General features: G+C 45.6%; 1 protein-coding gene across 2 annotated transcripts in view; it reads right to left on the bottom strand.

Moving 5' to 3' along the window:
• Positions 1 to 15131, bottom strand: part of LOC8025504 (dopamine receptor 1) — a 157617-nt gene that overhangs the window by 13425 nt on the left and 129061 nt on the right. Inside the window, exon 1 of one of the 2 annotated variants that reach the window (XM_029975665.3) lies at positions 6403 to 6542. The exons of the other annotated variant lie outside the window; for it this stretch is intronic. Coding sequence (XP_029831525.1) covers positions 6403 to 6468 — 66 coding nt within the window. The 5' untranslated portion in view covers positions 6469 to 6542. Of the gene's footprint in view, positions 1 to 6402; positions 6543 to 15131 lie in introns of those variants that run through there. 2 annotated transcript variants of the gene reach the window in all.

Here is a 15131-nt window from a genome sequence, read left to right as displayed (position 1 = left end):
TCTCACCATATTGTGGAAGTAATTCTGTATAAAATATGCGTCCCTACAGCAGTAGTTGCGTGGCTCACTATTTTCGACTTAAAACAATCACACTTTTCTGTAGACGTCCTGTACGCATACCTCGTGCCATTTCATACCGATTATTTAGCGGTGTAATATTTCGCCGTTGTAATAAAATGTTTTCTAGCCCCGTTGCTATGTGCAGCTTCCATTTTAGCTAATTAAAACACGCTTATGTGACTAAAAGCGCGTTGTTACGACGGTGGATCCACGCGCGTTGCCTTCGCTTCGGCGCTTCGACGCGCGCCCCCAATGGCCTTCCTTTGCGACGCCACGAGAAGAGCGCTACGGCCTTAGCTTCTGTTGGGTCAACACATCTTTTTCTCCCCTCCCCCCCCCAAAAAAAAAAAAAAAATTGAAAAAAAAATTAGCGTGTCTGTGTTTCCAGATTTTTCCGCTGGGACATTGTTTGGCGCTGCCCGAAAGACCCCCCCCGCATGCGTCCTCTTCCCTGATCTCCTTTACCCTTTACAGTGGCCACGTTCTTCAGTGATTCGACAGGTTCTCTAGAATAAGAGAAACTATGGCAGTGCCCACAGTTTTCACGTGACCACAAGCTCGTTTATTCACAGTGACTCGGTGCATATAGGCCAACACACTGTTTACGCGCAAACAAGCCCATACGAGGTGCGGGCGAACGCGCAGTTCTCATACGAGGTGTGGCACTGCCGCAGGAACTAGATTCGCGTCAAGAGACGCGTCCGCGCACGAGCCCTGTCAATACGGAGCGCAAGTTCGTCTGCTTTTTGCACAGGAGTTGTGATGAAGTCAGAACGCCAAGCTGTGATTGACTAATTAAAAAAAAATAGTGGGTAGACTTCGAGGCATCTAACATTAAGGTCTACGCACTATCCTTTCGATCAAAGCCAATCAGGGCTTAACGCCGTTCTGACGTCACCGCAACTTTCGCGCAAAGCAGACGATTTGCTCTCCGCATAGCACAGTACCACTGTAGCGGCGTGGGGGCCACGTGTTCGTGTTTACTCGGGGAAAACGCTTTCTAGCAACGCAGTTAAATGGACAGGAGCGCGTACCCGAGCGCAGAGGCGGTTTAACGAAAAAAAAAAGGGGGGGGGGGATCTTTAAATCTCCGAGGGCAGTTTTGTTTACGCAAAAATAACATACAACAGCTGTTTTTAGAAAGAGCGTAATTTCTTGCTGAAATGGTAATTATGTCCGTCCGTGACGTCAGATTCATGTGTGAAAAAAATTGGGTTGTGTGTATGTTTATACAGCCTAGAATTTGGTCCGCCTCAACGGGTGACGAGTCTCCCAGCTGTAGATGAGAAATGTAACCAGTGCAGTACAACCGGTAGCCTGGGGTCTTTAACGCGCACCACGCAGTAGTGATACACGACCGCACGCCGGTACGATGCTCATTTAGATCGAAACGGGCGGGGTTGAAGATTGAACTCAGAATCCTTGCTTCTGCAACGCGAGTTTTCGCTCCACGTGCTCCGAGCAGACGAGAGCTAGCGCACTTGGCCACCGATCCCTTTATTACCTGATTTTTTCCAACACACACACACATATTTACATTACACACACATGGTTACGTGACAAGTATATACAAATGAAGAAGAAATATGAAACTACATACTTGTCACAAAACTGTCATCCCTTCATTGGCTGACGTTGACACATCAAAATTCTTTCAACATTTCTAACGGTTTAATTCTGGTTAACCAATCAGGTACGGTAGCTTGTGTTTTGACGTTTTCGACGTACGCCACAACACTTTGACGAAAGTACATCCTGGCCGGCTGAGCATCGGCGTCATTGTGGAGCCTCGCCTGGCGGGAGGGCCATAGACTGTGTAGGCCCAGGAGCATTACCAAATCAAAAGGCACACCCTCGTCATTATCTATTGCCAAGAAGCGAATACCATGTTGATCTAAAGGAAAATCTTTGTGTATAGTTCTTTGAAGCACATCCCAAAAGAAGACCCCCTCCCAACAATGCAAAAAAAAAAAAAAAAAAACATGTTCAATTGTCTCCGGGACTTTGCAAGTATAACAGTCGGTTCCCCAAGAGACAAAAATCTATTTTTCTTCTAAACCCCTGATTCATGTGTGACATTAAACCTGCCTGCGACGTTACATATTTTAACACTTCTCCACAACCGAATCTCTCTCTCTCTCTCTCTCTCTCTCCCCCCCCCCCCTTCCCTCCAAACCTGACCATAGCCTCCTATCCAGTAAATCTGCGCCCCTGTTCAAACCCCGATTAAAGCTCCGCTTCTTCTCAGAAATGCCACAAAAACTTTGTCCCCAAGTCGTGAGTATGCACGCTCCACGTATGTGTTTCGGCGCAACACAAAGCGCACGATTGCTCATGTCGGAAGCTTATACAGTGGGAAATCAGTTGTCGGTTTGTTTTCACATTGATCGATGATTAGTGAGTGCAGACCTGACATCTTTAACGCCAAAAATCATTCACAAAAAAAAAACAGTTTGTGGACATGTTTGTAGTATGCAAAGGCACGAAGCAGACAGACTTCGACCATGCTTCAGGCCGCGTATAATTCAGTCATCGTGCTGCAGCGTATACCAAACTTGTGGACGTTACTAAAAACGAAAAAAAACGGTAAGGAATTTACATTTACATTTACACGAGGCTAAATTGTAACGAATTACAGTTACAATTAGCCTTCTGTAAAATAAAAGTGACCGTTACCACCAAAAAAAAAAAAAAAAACTTCTACGTAACTTTCGCGGCGTTACCTTCTACCATGCTGTCCTAAACTAAAAGACTGGCTCTCGAAAGTCTCATCGCACGTCTTGCCTCACGCCTGACGGACTGCATTTGCGTGCTTCTTGAGAAAGAGATGGAACAGCTCTCCTGCCCTGGTGAAAGCGCGAAGCTTGGTTTGTTACAGCTGGGGTTTGACGCCGTCAGTATCGCAACGCTGTGAAAATTGTAACGCAGATAATTGAATCTCGAATAAAATCCCTGTATGTGGACATATTATATCAACATATTTTAGCCGGCAAATATCGCCAAACGGTGGTCTAGGAAAGTAGCGAGATATATGATAATTACAGATAACCGTTAAAATATAGATTACGTTTTTTTATATTAATCTTCCATTAGCTCTGAACACGTCGTGCCTTGGCTGAGACGTCGGTAAATAAGAGGATATGGAGCTTTTTGTGGAGATATAACTAGCAAAAACGTCAGGAGATCCTTCAGAAAACAAAAAAAATATAAAGTCGATTAAAACGGAAATGTAGACGCACGTATGCCGTGCCTAACGTTTCTTGATGCCGTCCGAAACGCATGTAGCGCGGGTCGGCCGTACCACAGCTCAGAGTTCTTCGGATAAATGTCACGCGAGGCAACGGCAACGTTCACCGACGGCGACAGCAAAATTCTAATTTTGTGAAATACAAACTATATAAGAGCCCATACTTCCACGCCTAGAAGATGTAAGCAAGTACCTTCATTCTGAATCTTATATATCATATCCAGGAGCTATAGGGAGCGCGATTTTTACACCGCGGTATCACCATCGATGAAAGTTGCGATATAATATCGACAACGTTGCTTGATATTGTAAAAAAGAAAAAAAAAAAGAAAAGAGAAAGACATGACGCACGAAAAGCGACAAGGACGTAGGAAGCCTGAAGCTTTTAGCAGAATAAAGGAAAAGCAACACCAAATCAAATAAGCATTCGTATGTCCCAAATTATTATAAGTGTTCTAATATATTTTGAGCACCATGCCAGTTAATGTCCCATTCTTTTCAATCGATTTCTGAGTTGAATGTTATTCAGCGGAAAACGGAGCGTCGCCTCTTATTGTGACATTATGCAAATTGCCGTAGTTATAGCCGAGGAGGGCACTGTTAATTGCCTGGAGCTTTTGGAAAGCGCCCAGTCGACAACCGTTTTCGGTTCTGTCCGCGTCTTCGAAAGCAAAGGACGAGTGAAGCGACAAAAAGAAAAGGCGCGCAGGGATCCGCTACAGCAGCTCGCGTGCACTTTGACAGTCTTAACGCAATAGCGTTTAGGCGCTCATGTCGCAAAAAAATCCGGCGTCGGTGAGACCAAGAAATCCCATAATGCAACGCGCGCAGCCGGGTGTGACTTCACACTTGGTTGTGACGTCCTGACCTTATCGACCCGATAAATTTGTTGGGAAACTTTTCCGATGAATTTAGTGGAAAATTCCCCCGCCAAATGTAGCGGAAAAATTTCCCATCACGTTTAGCGAAAAATGTTCCCGGCAAATTTAGCGAAAAATTTTTCCGCAAATTTAACGGGTAGATAGAGTCATGACGTCACGGGACATGACGTCACACGTGACGCTACCGACTAGACCTAGCACACACGCTTGCACGACTTGGGAACGTGAGCGGGTTTATATGAGAAGGCTTTGCGAACGGGGCCCGATAACGCTATCGCTTTCCACTCTTAAAGGCAAGGCTTAAGCGTCCCTAAAGTATTTTTTTTTTTAAGGAAACGTTTTGATTTCGGCAGTTCGCCTATTATTGTTTACACCGAGAGCCCGGTTATTTGTATCCGTGTGTTTCCCCATTCGCCATGGGCGAGCAAGCTGACGAGTTACAATTTAAAAACAACCAATCCACGAAAAAAAAAAAAAAAAAAAAAATATATATATATATATATATATATATATATATATATATATTCAAATTGAGGTTTTAGGTGACGTGAAGAAATGTGTTCAACGTCTAAAGAACGCCAGGCCTTGCGTTTTGTATGTACAGATGACAGTGTGATTCCGGTAGGCTCACCTTTACAAGAAAAAAAAAAAAAGCTTTGTTTTCTAAACTATTTTGTTTTTGGTGTTTTATATTTTCGATTTTTTTTCCCTGTGAATGAGAACGAATGTAACGCATTACAATCCTTTCCTTACGAAAATAAGTAAGTCAATTACTTTGCAATTACTTTGTAAAATATTTAATGATTCCTTTACAAAATTACTAACAAATGTAAGGGATTACGAGTAATTTCGTTACTTGTAACGAATTACGTACAAGTCTGGCGTATACAACTGTGTCTTTTGTATGATGTATGAGCAAACATTCCGTGTATATTTATACAGCTGGAAGTTAGTTTGCCTCAGTGGGCGTCTGGTGTAGTAATTGGTCTCGTGTGGACATTTATACAACGTGTAGTTGGACAGCCATTTCAAAGTTGCGACGAGTCACACGCTGTAGATGAGCAATTTAGCCGGTGCGGTACAACCGCTAGCCTGGAGTCTTTAACGTGCCTCACGCAGTAGTGATACGCGACCGCACGCCTGTACGATGATCATCCAAATCGAAACGGGCAGGGGTGGGGATTGAAATCAGGATGCCTGGGTTCTGCAGCGTGAAGCGTCTGGCGTTTCAGCTGTAGATGAGCCGTTTAAAAAGTGCGGTACAACCGCTAGCCTGGGGTCTTTAACGTGCACCAGGCAGTAGCGACACACAAACGCACGCCAGTACGATGCTCATCCAAATTGAAACGGGCAGGGATGGGGATTGAACCCAGGTTCCCTGGGTGATGTATGATCAGTGTCACCGCCGCTTTTGGGCGGTCCCGGACGCCACCGATCGATTGGATACGAGCGCTGCGTCAGCGTTCGGTAGAGTAATCGGGCGGTCAAGCTCGAGATCCGGTTCAATGATTGCGATCGCGGGTATTATCAAGAGTTGTGAAAATTCAACATAAAGCCCGGTTCACATTTTGCGATTTTGCTAGCGAATTCGCAGCTGCGAAGTCGAAACCCGCAACTTCCCCCAGACTTTTATCGCTATGCACGAGCGACGTCGCAATTGCGAAATCGCAAGTAAAAGCGCACCATGTGAATCAAGCCTGGGGCTTAATTTCTATGGTGCTATTTTACTTGAGATTTCACGGTTGAAACGTCGCTCGTGCGGCCAAAAAAGGCTGTGGGAAGCGGCTGTACCCAATGTCGCAGCTGGGAATTTGCAAGCAAAATCGCAAAATGTGAACCGGGCTGCCCAATTCACATAATGAGATATTGCTTGCGAATTCGACGCTGCGACGTCGAAACCCGCAACTTCCCCCAGACTTTTATCGCTATGCACGAGCGACGTCGCAATTGCGAAATCGCAAGTAAAAGCGCACCATGTAAATCAAGCTTCAAGCCCAATTTACATGGTGCGATTTTACTTGCGATTTCGCAGCTCCGACGTCGCTCGTGCGGCAAAAAAAGAAAAAAAAAAAAAAAAGCCTGGTGGAAGCTGCAGTGCTTAACGCCGCACTTACGAAATCGCAAGTTAAATCTTACCATGTGAATCACGCCTGAAGACGGCGCTACCCATCGCCAGGTCGGTCTATATAGCTTGAACGAACGATTTCAACGCACCAGGATGCGGGAATTGGAAATGGCCTCGTAGTGGAAGTCCCGCAGAATGAGGTAGAGGGGTGACATGGGGTGGGCAGCAGGATCGAGGCAGGGGTTGGAAAGGGCAGCGGGAGTTGCACCAGTGTGTGTAACACCTCCGCTAGCCGCTGTTGAGAAAAAGAAAGAACATTGATGGAAGATTGCGTTAAGTTTTATTTTAACCTAGTTAGCGATCTCAGAGTGAACAATTCTTCGGCAAGGTAAAGTTAAAAAAATACTGAAAAAACACATAGTCGCCAACATTAAAAGATCTCAAACCTTGTGGTGTGTTGGCAATTTAATGGCGCACAGCACCGGTGAAGATTCGTCGCAAGTGCACAAGGCACTGCGTCTTCGCGTGGCGAGGAGGAAAACAGGCGGAAAGGCTGAAACGCTCGCAGACGACCAACGCGTTCGTTGCCTCCTCGGCCTCCCAGCTCGTATTGCAAACTTGGCCCATATACCACGTAACCCTGATCGAGCAGTTGGAAACACTCCCTAATCTCGAAAAAAATTGTGGGACCGCTGAATCGTCTGCTAACTTCAGTACCCCTAGCGCGGTCTTCGAAAATGTCTTCGCGGGATTCAGGCACACGACCATTTGCAGAAACCCGAGTCAAAATGTAAGGGAGTTATGTGACATTTCGACACACGTGCTGCCCGCAGCGCGTGTGTTGCGATGAAAGTCTCCGCCACCGCGAGGGGCGCAAGCAGTCTGCAGGCGAGTCGTTTTGATCGCAATTCCGTGCATGCCCGTCGTTCCCGCCCGTCACATCTTCCCCTTCTAGCCACAGTATACCCTATTGGTGACTCCAGCAAACATCGACGGTACCTATAGCGGCTAGAACAGAAAGCTGCGGTGGCAGCTAGGCTCGCTCTCCGGCCTTCCCGAGCGAATCACACATTCACAACGCATGACAATCAAAAACGAAAAGAAAAAAAGAAAAGCCGTAAAAGTGGAAAAGAAAAGCCGTAAAAGTAATGTTTCCGCTACAGCGCCTTACAGCGCTTTGTCTGTGCACTTCTTTCATTCGTCCCTTGTCAGATTTTTTGCGCTCTTTTCACGTTTGGAGATGTTCAACCAACTCGCCCAACTTACCGCCTTGTTGTGCTGTTTGAAAAAGCGCAATAAAGAACGCCAATAAAAAATTAAAAAAATGATGCCGTGGTTTGGGTTTCCAAAGGAAATAGATTATTTTTCCTTCGATATACATATCATGTACGTCAAATAATCGAAGCCTTCGAAAAAGAAGTCTCTCTTTTACGTCACGTCATTTCGCTTAAACTGCATTATACAAAGAAGGCACTGTTGGAGGCGTGACTCTTCCTTGAGTGACGGTTTCTGTCACGTTGGTCATAGCAAAAAAAACCATCTGCAGAAATGTTCAAAGCATATGTGAAGCAAATATTCTTGAGGCCTGCCCGCCGATAATTCTGTCATCCTGTCTTCAAAAAAACACCGTGTTTTTTTTTTGTGTAGCATATATTGAGCAGCACGAATGCGGCTTTATGTTGTTATTTATGAAGCCCTTTGAAAGAAAGATATATTTCTTCCCTCGGAATATTATGGCTATATAAAAGAACCACGAGACGAATTTTTTATTTCTATAATCTAGCTAACAACTACAACCACATGCAAAAAAAATGGCGATTAATTGCTAACATTAGCTCAGCGGTTGCGCTTTTTGAGTTTTTTGTGCTCTTAAACGCCATAGTTTTTTTTTAAGTTTTTTTTTTAATGGCGGTATAGCATATACGGTAAACAACGGGAGTACTGTCAAAACGCACAATTTCTTAAATTTCAGTCACGAGCGCTCAGAAGTGTAATTCTCGAAACACCAATCCTGGCTGCGGAAGTTTTGAGCTTAAAGGGAAGATGGGGCACTTCTACATTTGAGAAAAAACGCTTAAATTGCGTTCATTTGGCCTTTAGAATAACAGATATCAAAATTATATTTCAATGCGACGCGCCGGAGAGCCACAAGAGCAATTACAAAATAGGGCTGAAGCCCCGCCCCCCTAGCCTTGGGCAGCCAAGAGAGCCGTCGATGACGTCACGGACAGCGACTGTCTTTCGCGTTTTTCTCGCGTTTAACAATAGTTACGCAGCAAATGGTTTGGGTATTCGGGTTCACGGGGTAAAAATACACTAGGATTCACTTGTAACTCATTTTTTCCAAGAAGCTCCGTAGCTTCCCTTTAACTAATCGCTATTTTTCCCTTTTTATATTTTTGTTTGTTAATTTCTTGTCCTCACATTTAACCCATATTCTTCTCTTAAACTAAAACCCCGCTCTAGTTTTTGCCTCCTCGTTTTCGAGTGTCACATTCGGTTTTCCAGGAATTTCAGTATAGTTCTTATCTCCCTCTACCGTACCTCTATCATCTTGCTCGCACAAAAAAAAAAAAAGACAAAAGATAACAAAACACGGACAGGTACTATAGGAGCGAGCAAAACTAATTAATGCCTCGAAGGTCGTTCGCATAACGTTAACCATGATATAACTGTGCAAGACATCATGTACTACGGTAGACGAATAAAGTACTCGCAGCTCGAAAAATCACATTTAAGAAACAGCGAGATGACCAAGACGACGTACTTTTCCTTAGCCGCAACTTCTGAGAATGAAGAATTCGCGTAAGCAAACACCTGTTTCCCAAACGGAAACTAAAAAAGAAAAAAAGAAACGCAAACAGACTAAAAAACACGCACACAAAAACGCGAGGTTAGACGCGCACGCACTGTCAAACAGCTAAGTGATAAAGAACACACGAATAACACGAGGTGTTTGTAGTTTCCAGCACGCAAAACGAAACTGTGACATAAGTCGTAAGAGATTCGAATCTCGTAAGCGCGCGAGATTTTAGGTACCACCGTTGTGTAAACACGAGGATTTACAAGTTCGCTCAAAAAAGGAATAAAAAAAAAAAAAAGCAGAAAAAAAAATTCCGGCATTATACTCTTTTTTTTTTTTTTTTCGGTGTTGACGCGTCTTTTGCGGGGAAAGGACCATTTCTGAGGTTGGTTCATGCGTTTGTAGCTTTTCCTAGAACATATAGACCTTTTCTGCAAGTGCGCCGCCATCTTGAATTGACGTCACTTCCAGTATGGGCGAAAACATTGTTTTGCCTTTGCCACGCCAATAAAAGGCAATTATGATAAAAGCGTAACCGTCACACGTTCTCGTTTTGCCTCCCCTTTATTTTTTTACTATTTGCAGGTTGAAACGTTGGATTATTTTTTTGTCGCCCATACCGGATACGCCTATTAGGTTGCTGGAGACGAGAGTACACAGAAAAGGTCTATAGACATTTGCAATGATTTTGAGGGTGTTTCTCGGACCTGCTTCATTCCATTACACATGTACAGCATACAGGGTGTTTGATTTTAATTCGAACATATTTATTTTTCAAAACCATCCGTGACAGGTATACGCTAATGTGGTCTGTGCAGGTGGTGAATTAAGCGACCAGGGGTGACATATAATACGAGAGGTTCATCGTCAGTGCAATTGAAATAATTAACTAAAATTTGTTAATAAACTTTAAATTAAGGTATGTGATCCGGATCCTTCTTAAATGGACCAATTTAGCTATTTTAGACGACGCTCGTCGAGTTGCTGATTGGAACCATACGTTAATATCAGGTAACTAACGAGTTAACTAACGCATTTTAGTGAATTCTTTAACTTACTCGTGTCGAAAAATAAACATTATGAGAAAAAAATTAAAGCAATTCAATTCAATTCAGTGTTTATTCGATGAGTTGAAGAGTTTGGTCCCATATCCTGGAACCGGCAACTTTAAATAAAGTAAATATTGACGGCGCGAGACGCGATTCAGTCGGTAGTCACCTCCTTTCCACTTGTGTTTCTCTCTCGGCATTTCAGGCGTGTGGAGGAGAGGTTTGATTGGCTTGGCCATCACACTGAGGTGGAGAGAGTGCATGATTATCTCAATGAAGTGGAAAGAGTGTTTGACCACTACGTGACGTCATGGACTTTGCGCGCAGAATGTGAAATAAATCTCCCGCCGTGAATATTGCTCTAAAAAAGTTTTTTCTTGCGTAAAAAGTATTTATTGACACGCGTGTTCCACGCAAACTGTTAAATATTTTTTTTTAATTTTCAGTCGTTCTTTAAGGTCGTCCTAGAGGTCGTCCTAGAAGTCGTCCTAGACGTCGCGCTCGACGTCGTCCTTAACTGGCTTCCGCCTTCCACGCGCAAGCAGTCTTCAGGGTACTCGTGTAATTCTTTTAAAAATAAATGCATTAGAATTAAAAAGCAAACACCCCGTAAGGTTACTGACAACTTAAGAACCCCGGGACGTGGCTTGTTAGGCCCGCGCATGACGTCACTGTTAGTGGTTTTCCGCCCCACCTCAAGCGGCAAACACGCTGCTGCTTGACCATAGACAGAGCGGCTGACGGGCGTCCACCTTGGCGTTGCCGTCTTTTAGCGTGCAAGCTCCGTGCGAGACGCTGCGGGTCGGTCTGGCGGCGATGCTGAAGAAAGCTAGACCGCTCTGCGTGGATCCACTTTAGTGATGACGTTTGTGGGGGAGAGAGGGCCAGACCTCGTTTCGTAGGTGGTATTGGCTTATATCACCCTAGCAGAACATGCCGTGTCGTTGGGATATGGAGGTATGCACGGCGGCGTCTGATGTTCTTCCCCAGACGAGAGCTGATGCACACGCTGAGGTCCAGTGCTCGGTGGACAAGGACGGCAGAAGGCAGGGTGCGATTATTTGAATGGTCTATATATATGGCTGAAGGAATAAGCGGCGGTGCACGAAACGAAGCCAGAGATAAATCGCTAGATAATGTAGGAAACCTAGATAATTTTGTTTGGAGAAGCGGGGGAAAGGGGGGGGGGGGGGGGGGGGGGCTTGAAAATGTTTGGGCGCGTACCGGCAGGAAAGTGGAGTTAGCATCATATGCGAACTCTGGTATTTATTAGAAAGGTCACAGGAATAACATTGCCATCATAAACGCGAAAGAGAAGAGCGGAGTTTTGGAGCATTTCTTTTCTTTTTCTAATGTATAGCAAAATAGCATTTGGTTAATATTGTTCCGCGTTTTACACCTCCCCCCCCCCCCCCCTTTTCCCCCAAACTTATAAAAAAAAAAGGAACTTCTTTTTTTATTGAATACCGAAATTTTGTAGATTCACGGCAGAACGTTGCGGATGTCACACACCCAGAAACACAGCTGGTGCTGAGAGCGTACCATCCCTTAAATGCGAGACGTCGCATAACTTACTGTCAGATATGAAAGCCAAATATACTTAAAACATAAAATATATCGTCATGATCATAGCGTGAAGTACAAACAAAAAGACAAACATATATACGTAATTGAGAGCCGTCGTCTCGGCGTCGCGCACGCCGTTTCGGGAATGACTCGTATTGCCTGCAGCTGGTGCCAAGTATCCTCCAGCTACTCCGTCAAAGATGAGCAGCGCTATTACCTTCTGCCACCCACTCGCTGCGAAGAACCTCTTCGCGGGACGTTATCAAGGCCGACTGGAACTGTGACGGCAGCGCCGTACTTTGCTCTCTTGCCCTTTTTCTTCCATGCCATATTGACCGACCATAACCCGGGTATATTTACGTAGCTCGTCCACATCACAGTTCTGCTCTAAGGTTCCCCTCAGCAACCCCGCCAACATTAAAAAGAGCGCTAACCAATGACGCGCAGCACAAAAACACACATACACAAAAGCAAGAGTAAAAAAGAAAAACTAGCGCATATACGCCGCAAGGGCGCTGGAAAGGTGAGTGGTTATGGGGCCGGTATAGGGCGACAGTATTATAGTATCTATAACAACGATGAGGTTATGACGTAGCTCGAGAATTATTACTTCCGATTCAATCAGGGCTCCAGCGTCGCTATATACTCCGACGAAAGCTGCCGCCCCCGCTGAGCCCATCGAAAAGAGTCGGGGCAGGACGCCCGACGGAAAGTGAAGCTATCGGAGTGCTCCAGGTTATGCTGAAACGGAGTACAGGTTATTGCAACGTGTATGGCTTCCAACTTTTGGCAGGAATCCCAGAACATACTGATTTTGACACGCAGAGCTTCGTTCCCGGCTTCAGCAGTGAGTGCAGGAATTTTAGCGTGTTTGCGTGAGCGCGTGTGCGCATTTGCGCATGCGGATGTGTGCCAGTGGGTGTGTGAACGTACACATATTATGTACGTGCGTGTGTGCAGGTGCCTGCACGCGCGTGATTTATTGGCGTAAACGTGATGTCTTCGTTTGTTGTAGGGCTATGCGCGTGCCTGCTGAGCGCCCTGGACGGTACTGTGTATTATAGAAAACTGGTCGTATAGATGCTTTCAGGCCGCTGTGCATGGGCGCCGCCATAACCGACCTTCAATTTTTGATCCCTCTTATACCGTTCGCTCTATTTCATCGTTACCACAGCCGGACAGGTTATTGCCATTTTAAGTGTCGCTGTGTCCTTCTCCCGAGCACAGGCCTTTGTGGAGGATCGTCAACGCCCGCTTCAGTGCCACGGCATCTCAGTAAAACCAAGAAAGGTCGGCTATGGCAGCTCAATATGGCGCGCGCTGGAAGTGCCTATAGTGTATTGATCTTTACCTGCCCTACTGTATGGGATGTTTTCTTCGTTAAAGGAGCGGTGCAACGATATTCAATTGGAATGTTTTTGGCTTGACACGAGCTTACTGGCACACCTGGGACTCAAGGATACTCACACGCAACGCCACTGGCCAAGAAACTCCTTTGTTGCGGTGTAATTTCAAGGACAAAAGCGATCATTTTCATTCAATCTCTCCTTTGTGAAATTTGATGACGTAACGTGGGGATCGCAGTACACCCAAGTGACGATATTTGAATGCGGTTCATAGATTGGACCCGAGCATTGCATGGGCACTCGACTTGGGCTCGTGATAATTGCTAGCTCGAGAAGCATTCGGGTAGTGACCTATGTCCAATCGCTGCAACGACGACAACAGCCGAGCCATAACAATGTCTGGAACTCAGCGCGTGTCCTGCGCTTTGCCAACCCCAGCGCGTGGCTATGATCAACATTGGCGGCATATAATCGGCTCCAGATCACGTGGCCGCTTGTTCTGGCTGCGAGTTGAGGGGGTGAACGCTGCTCGTTTTTCTTTGATGTTTTTCTGGGACTTCTATTGCGTGGGGTGAAAAACGAACGCGTGTTTCATAGGTCATTAACGTTAGGGATCCGTTTTAAGCGGTATTTCCGCAAAGTACAAAAATTGTTGCAGCGCTCCTTTAAAGGGATACTGAACCAAGGAATTTAGTGTCCATAATAAGTAACGCACGTTCTTTCCACGAGCCAGCAGCAGCCGGTGTGCTTGAGCACGCGCAGCAAAAATGACGTCAAAGACCTCCATTCGCGGTTGAGATGACAGTGAAATGTATGGGCTTCGGGCCAAAGGAGGATAAAGACAAGTTTTTTCATCTTCACCGTGATGTCTGGTGTAAAAGGTAAGCGATTAATTGGTCTAACAAGCACTTAGCTTTCACTTGTAGAGATGAAAAGCCTGTCTTTATTTTCCTTTGGCCCGAAGCCGATGCATTTCACTGTCATCTTAACCGCGAATGGAGGTCTTTGACGTCATTTTTGCTGCGTGTGCTCGCGCACACCGGCGGCTGCTGGCTCGTGGAAAGAACGTGTGCCACTTATTATCGGCACTAAATTTTTTGGTTCAGTATCCCTTTTTAACTACGCTCCTTTCCTGGTTACGCATGGAGCAGACATAAATATTGTTAGGAATATGTTGTGGCACTGCCAAGGGTCTTCCATGAATGAAAAATCGTCACTGACGTCCACCGTGCATTTTATTCATCCTTCAATAAACCCCCTTCTACCATCACCCCCCCCACACACACACACACACACGCACAGTTGGTGGAGTTGCGGGGTGCATACAAAATATCGTATATACACATACAAAATCCAACGTCATCAACCTTCCATTGCGTAGACGAAAACAAGTAGAAAAACAAACATCTCGCTCCGAACCCCGCAAGGGTGCTTTCAAAACCACTGAAAAAAAACAACAAGAAAACATTTGAACAACGGCTGACTCCCACCGAAACCCGTAGCGCGGTAACACGCAAGATGTACCACGAAACGACGCAAGCAACAAAACGCGCACGTCACGATAGGGGTCAGGAGCGAACCCTTCGACGCAGGATACAACTCAGAGGTACGGGTGCTCCCCCAAGTGCATCGACGCGCGTAAACCTCGGATTTCAAATCGGCGGTCGATCGTTGCGTCATCCTTACGCGCAAAAGAAGAAGACGAACGACTCCATCCACTGCGGACGCCATCGGCGAATCGAAGTTGCGTCGGCTCAAATATAATGTCTCGCGCGTCTCAAAGTGTCCCGGCTCGCTCCTCGCATATTTAAAATACGAAATTTTATGCGGGTTACACACGGTCGCAGCCGCCACTATGAAACTCCGTTGCACCTTATAAGACGAACCGCAGCGAAGGCTACGAACCATCGGAGCCAATGAAGTCCCGTGCGAATGTCACGTGACAGTTGGGAGGAGCGGCACAGCCACGCGCGACGCACGTATAGTCAAGTGAAACGTTTCTTCTCAGTTCTATATATATATATATTTATATTCTTTGGGGTGGGGGGAGGAGGGCATATAGTTTGGATGAGGTCGAGTAACTTGATGAGGCATTGCTTCACGCGAACGAAGAA

The sequence above is a fragment of the Ixodes scapularis genome, unplaced genomic scaffold, assembly GCF_016920785.2.
Source record: "Ixodes scapularis isolate PalLabHiFi unplaced genomic scaffold, ASM1692078v2 PGA_scaffold7__128_contigs__length_106722199, whole genome shotgun sequence".
In the NCBI taxonomy this organism is placed as follows: Eukaryota; Metazoa; Arthropoda; class Arachnida; order Ixodida; family Ixodidae; genus Ixodes; species Ixodes scapularis.
The sequence above is the reverse complement of the archived record's forward strand: the minus strand, read 5'-3'. Positions and strand labels throughout refer to the sequence as shown.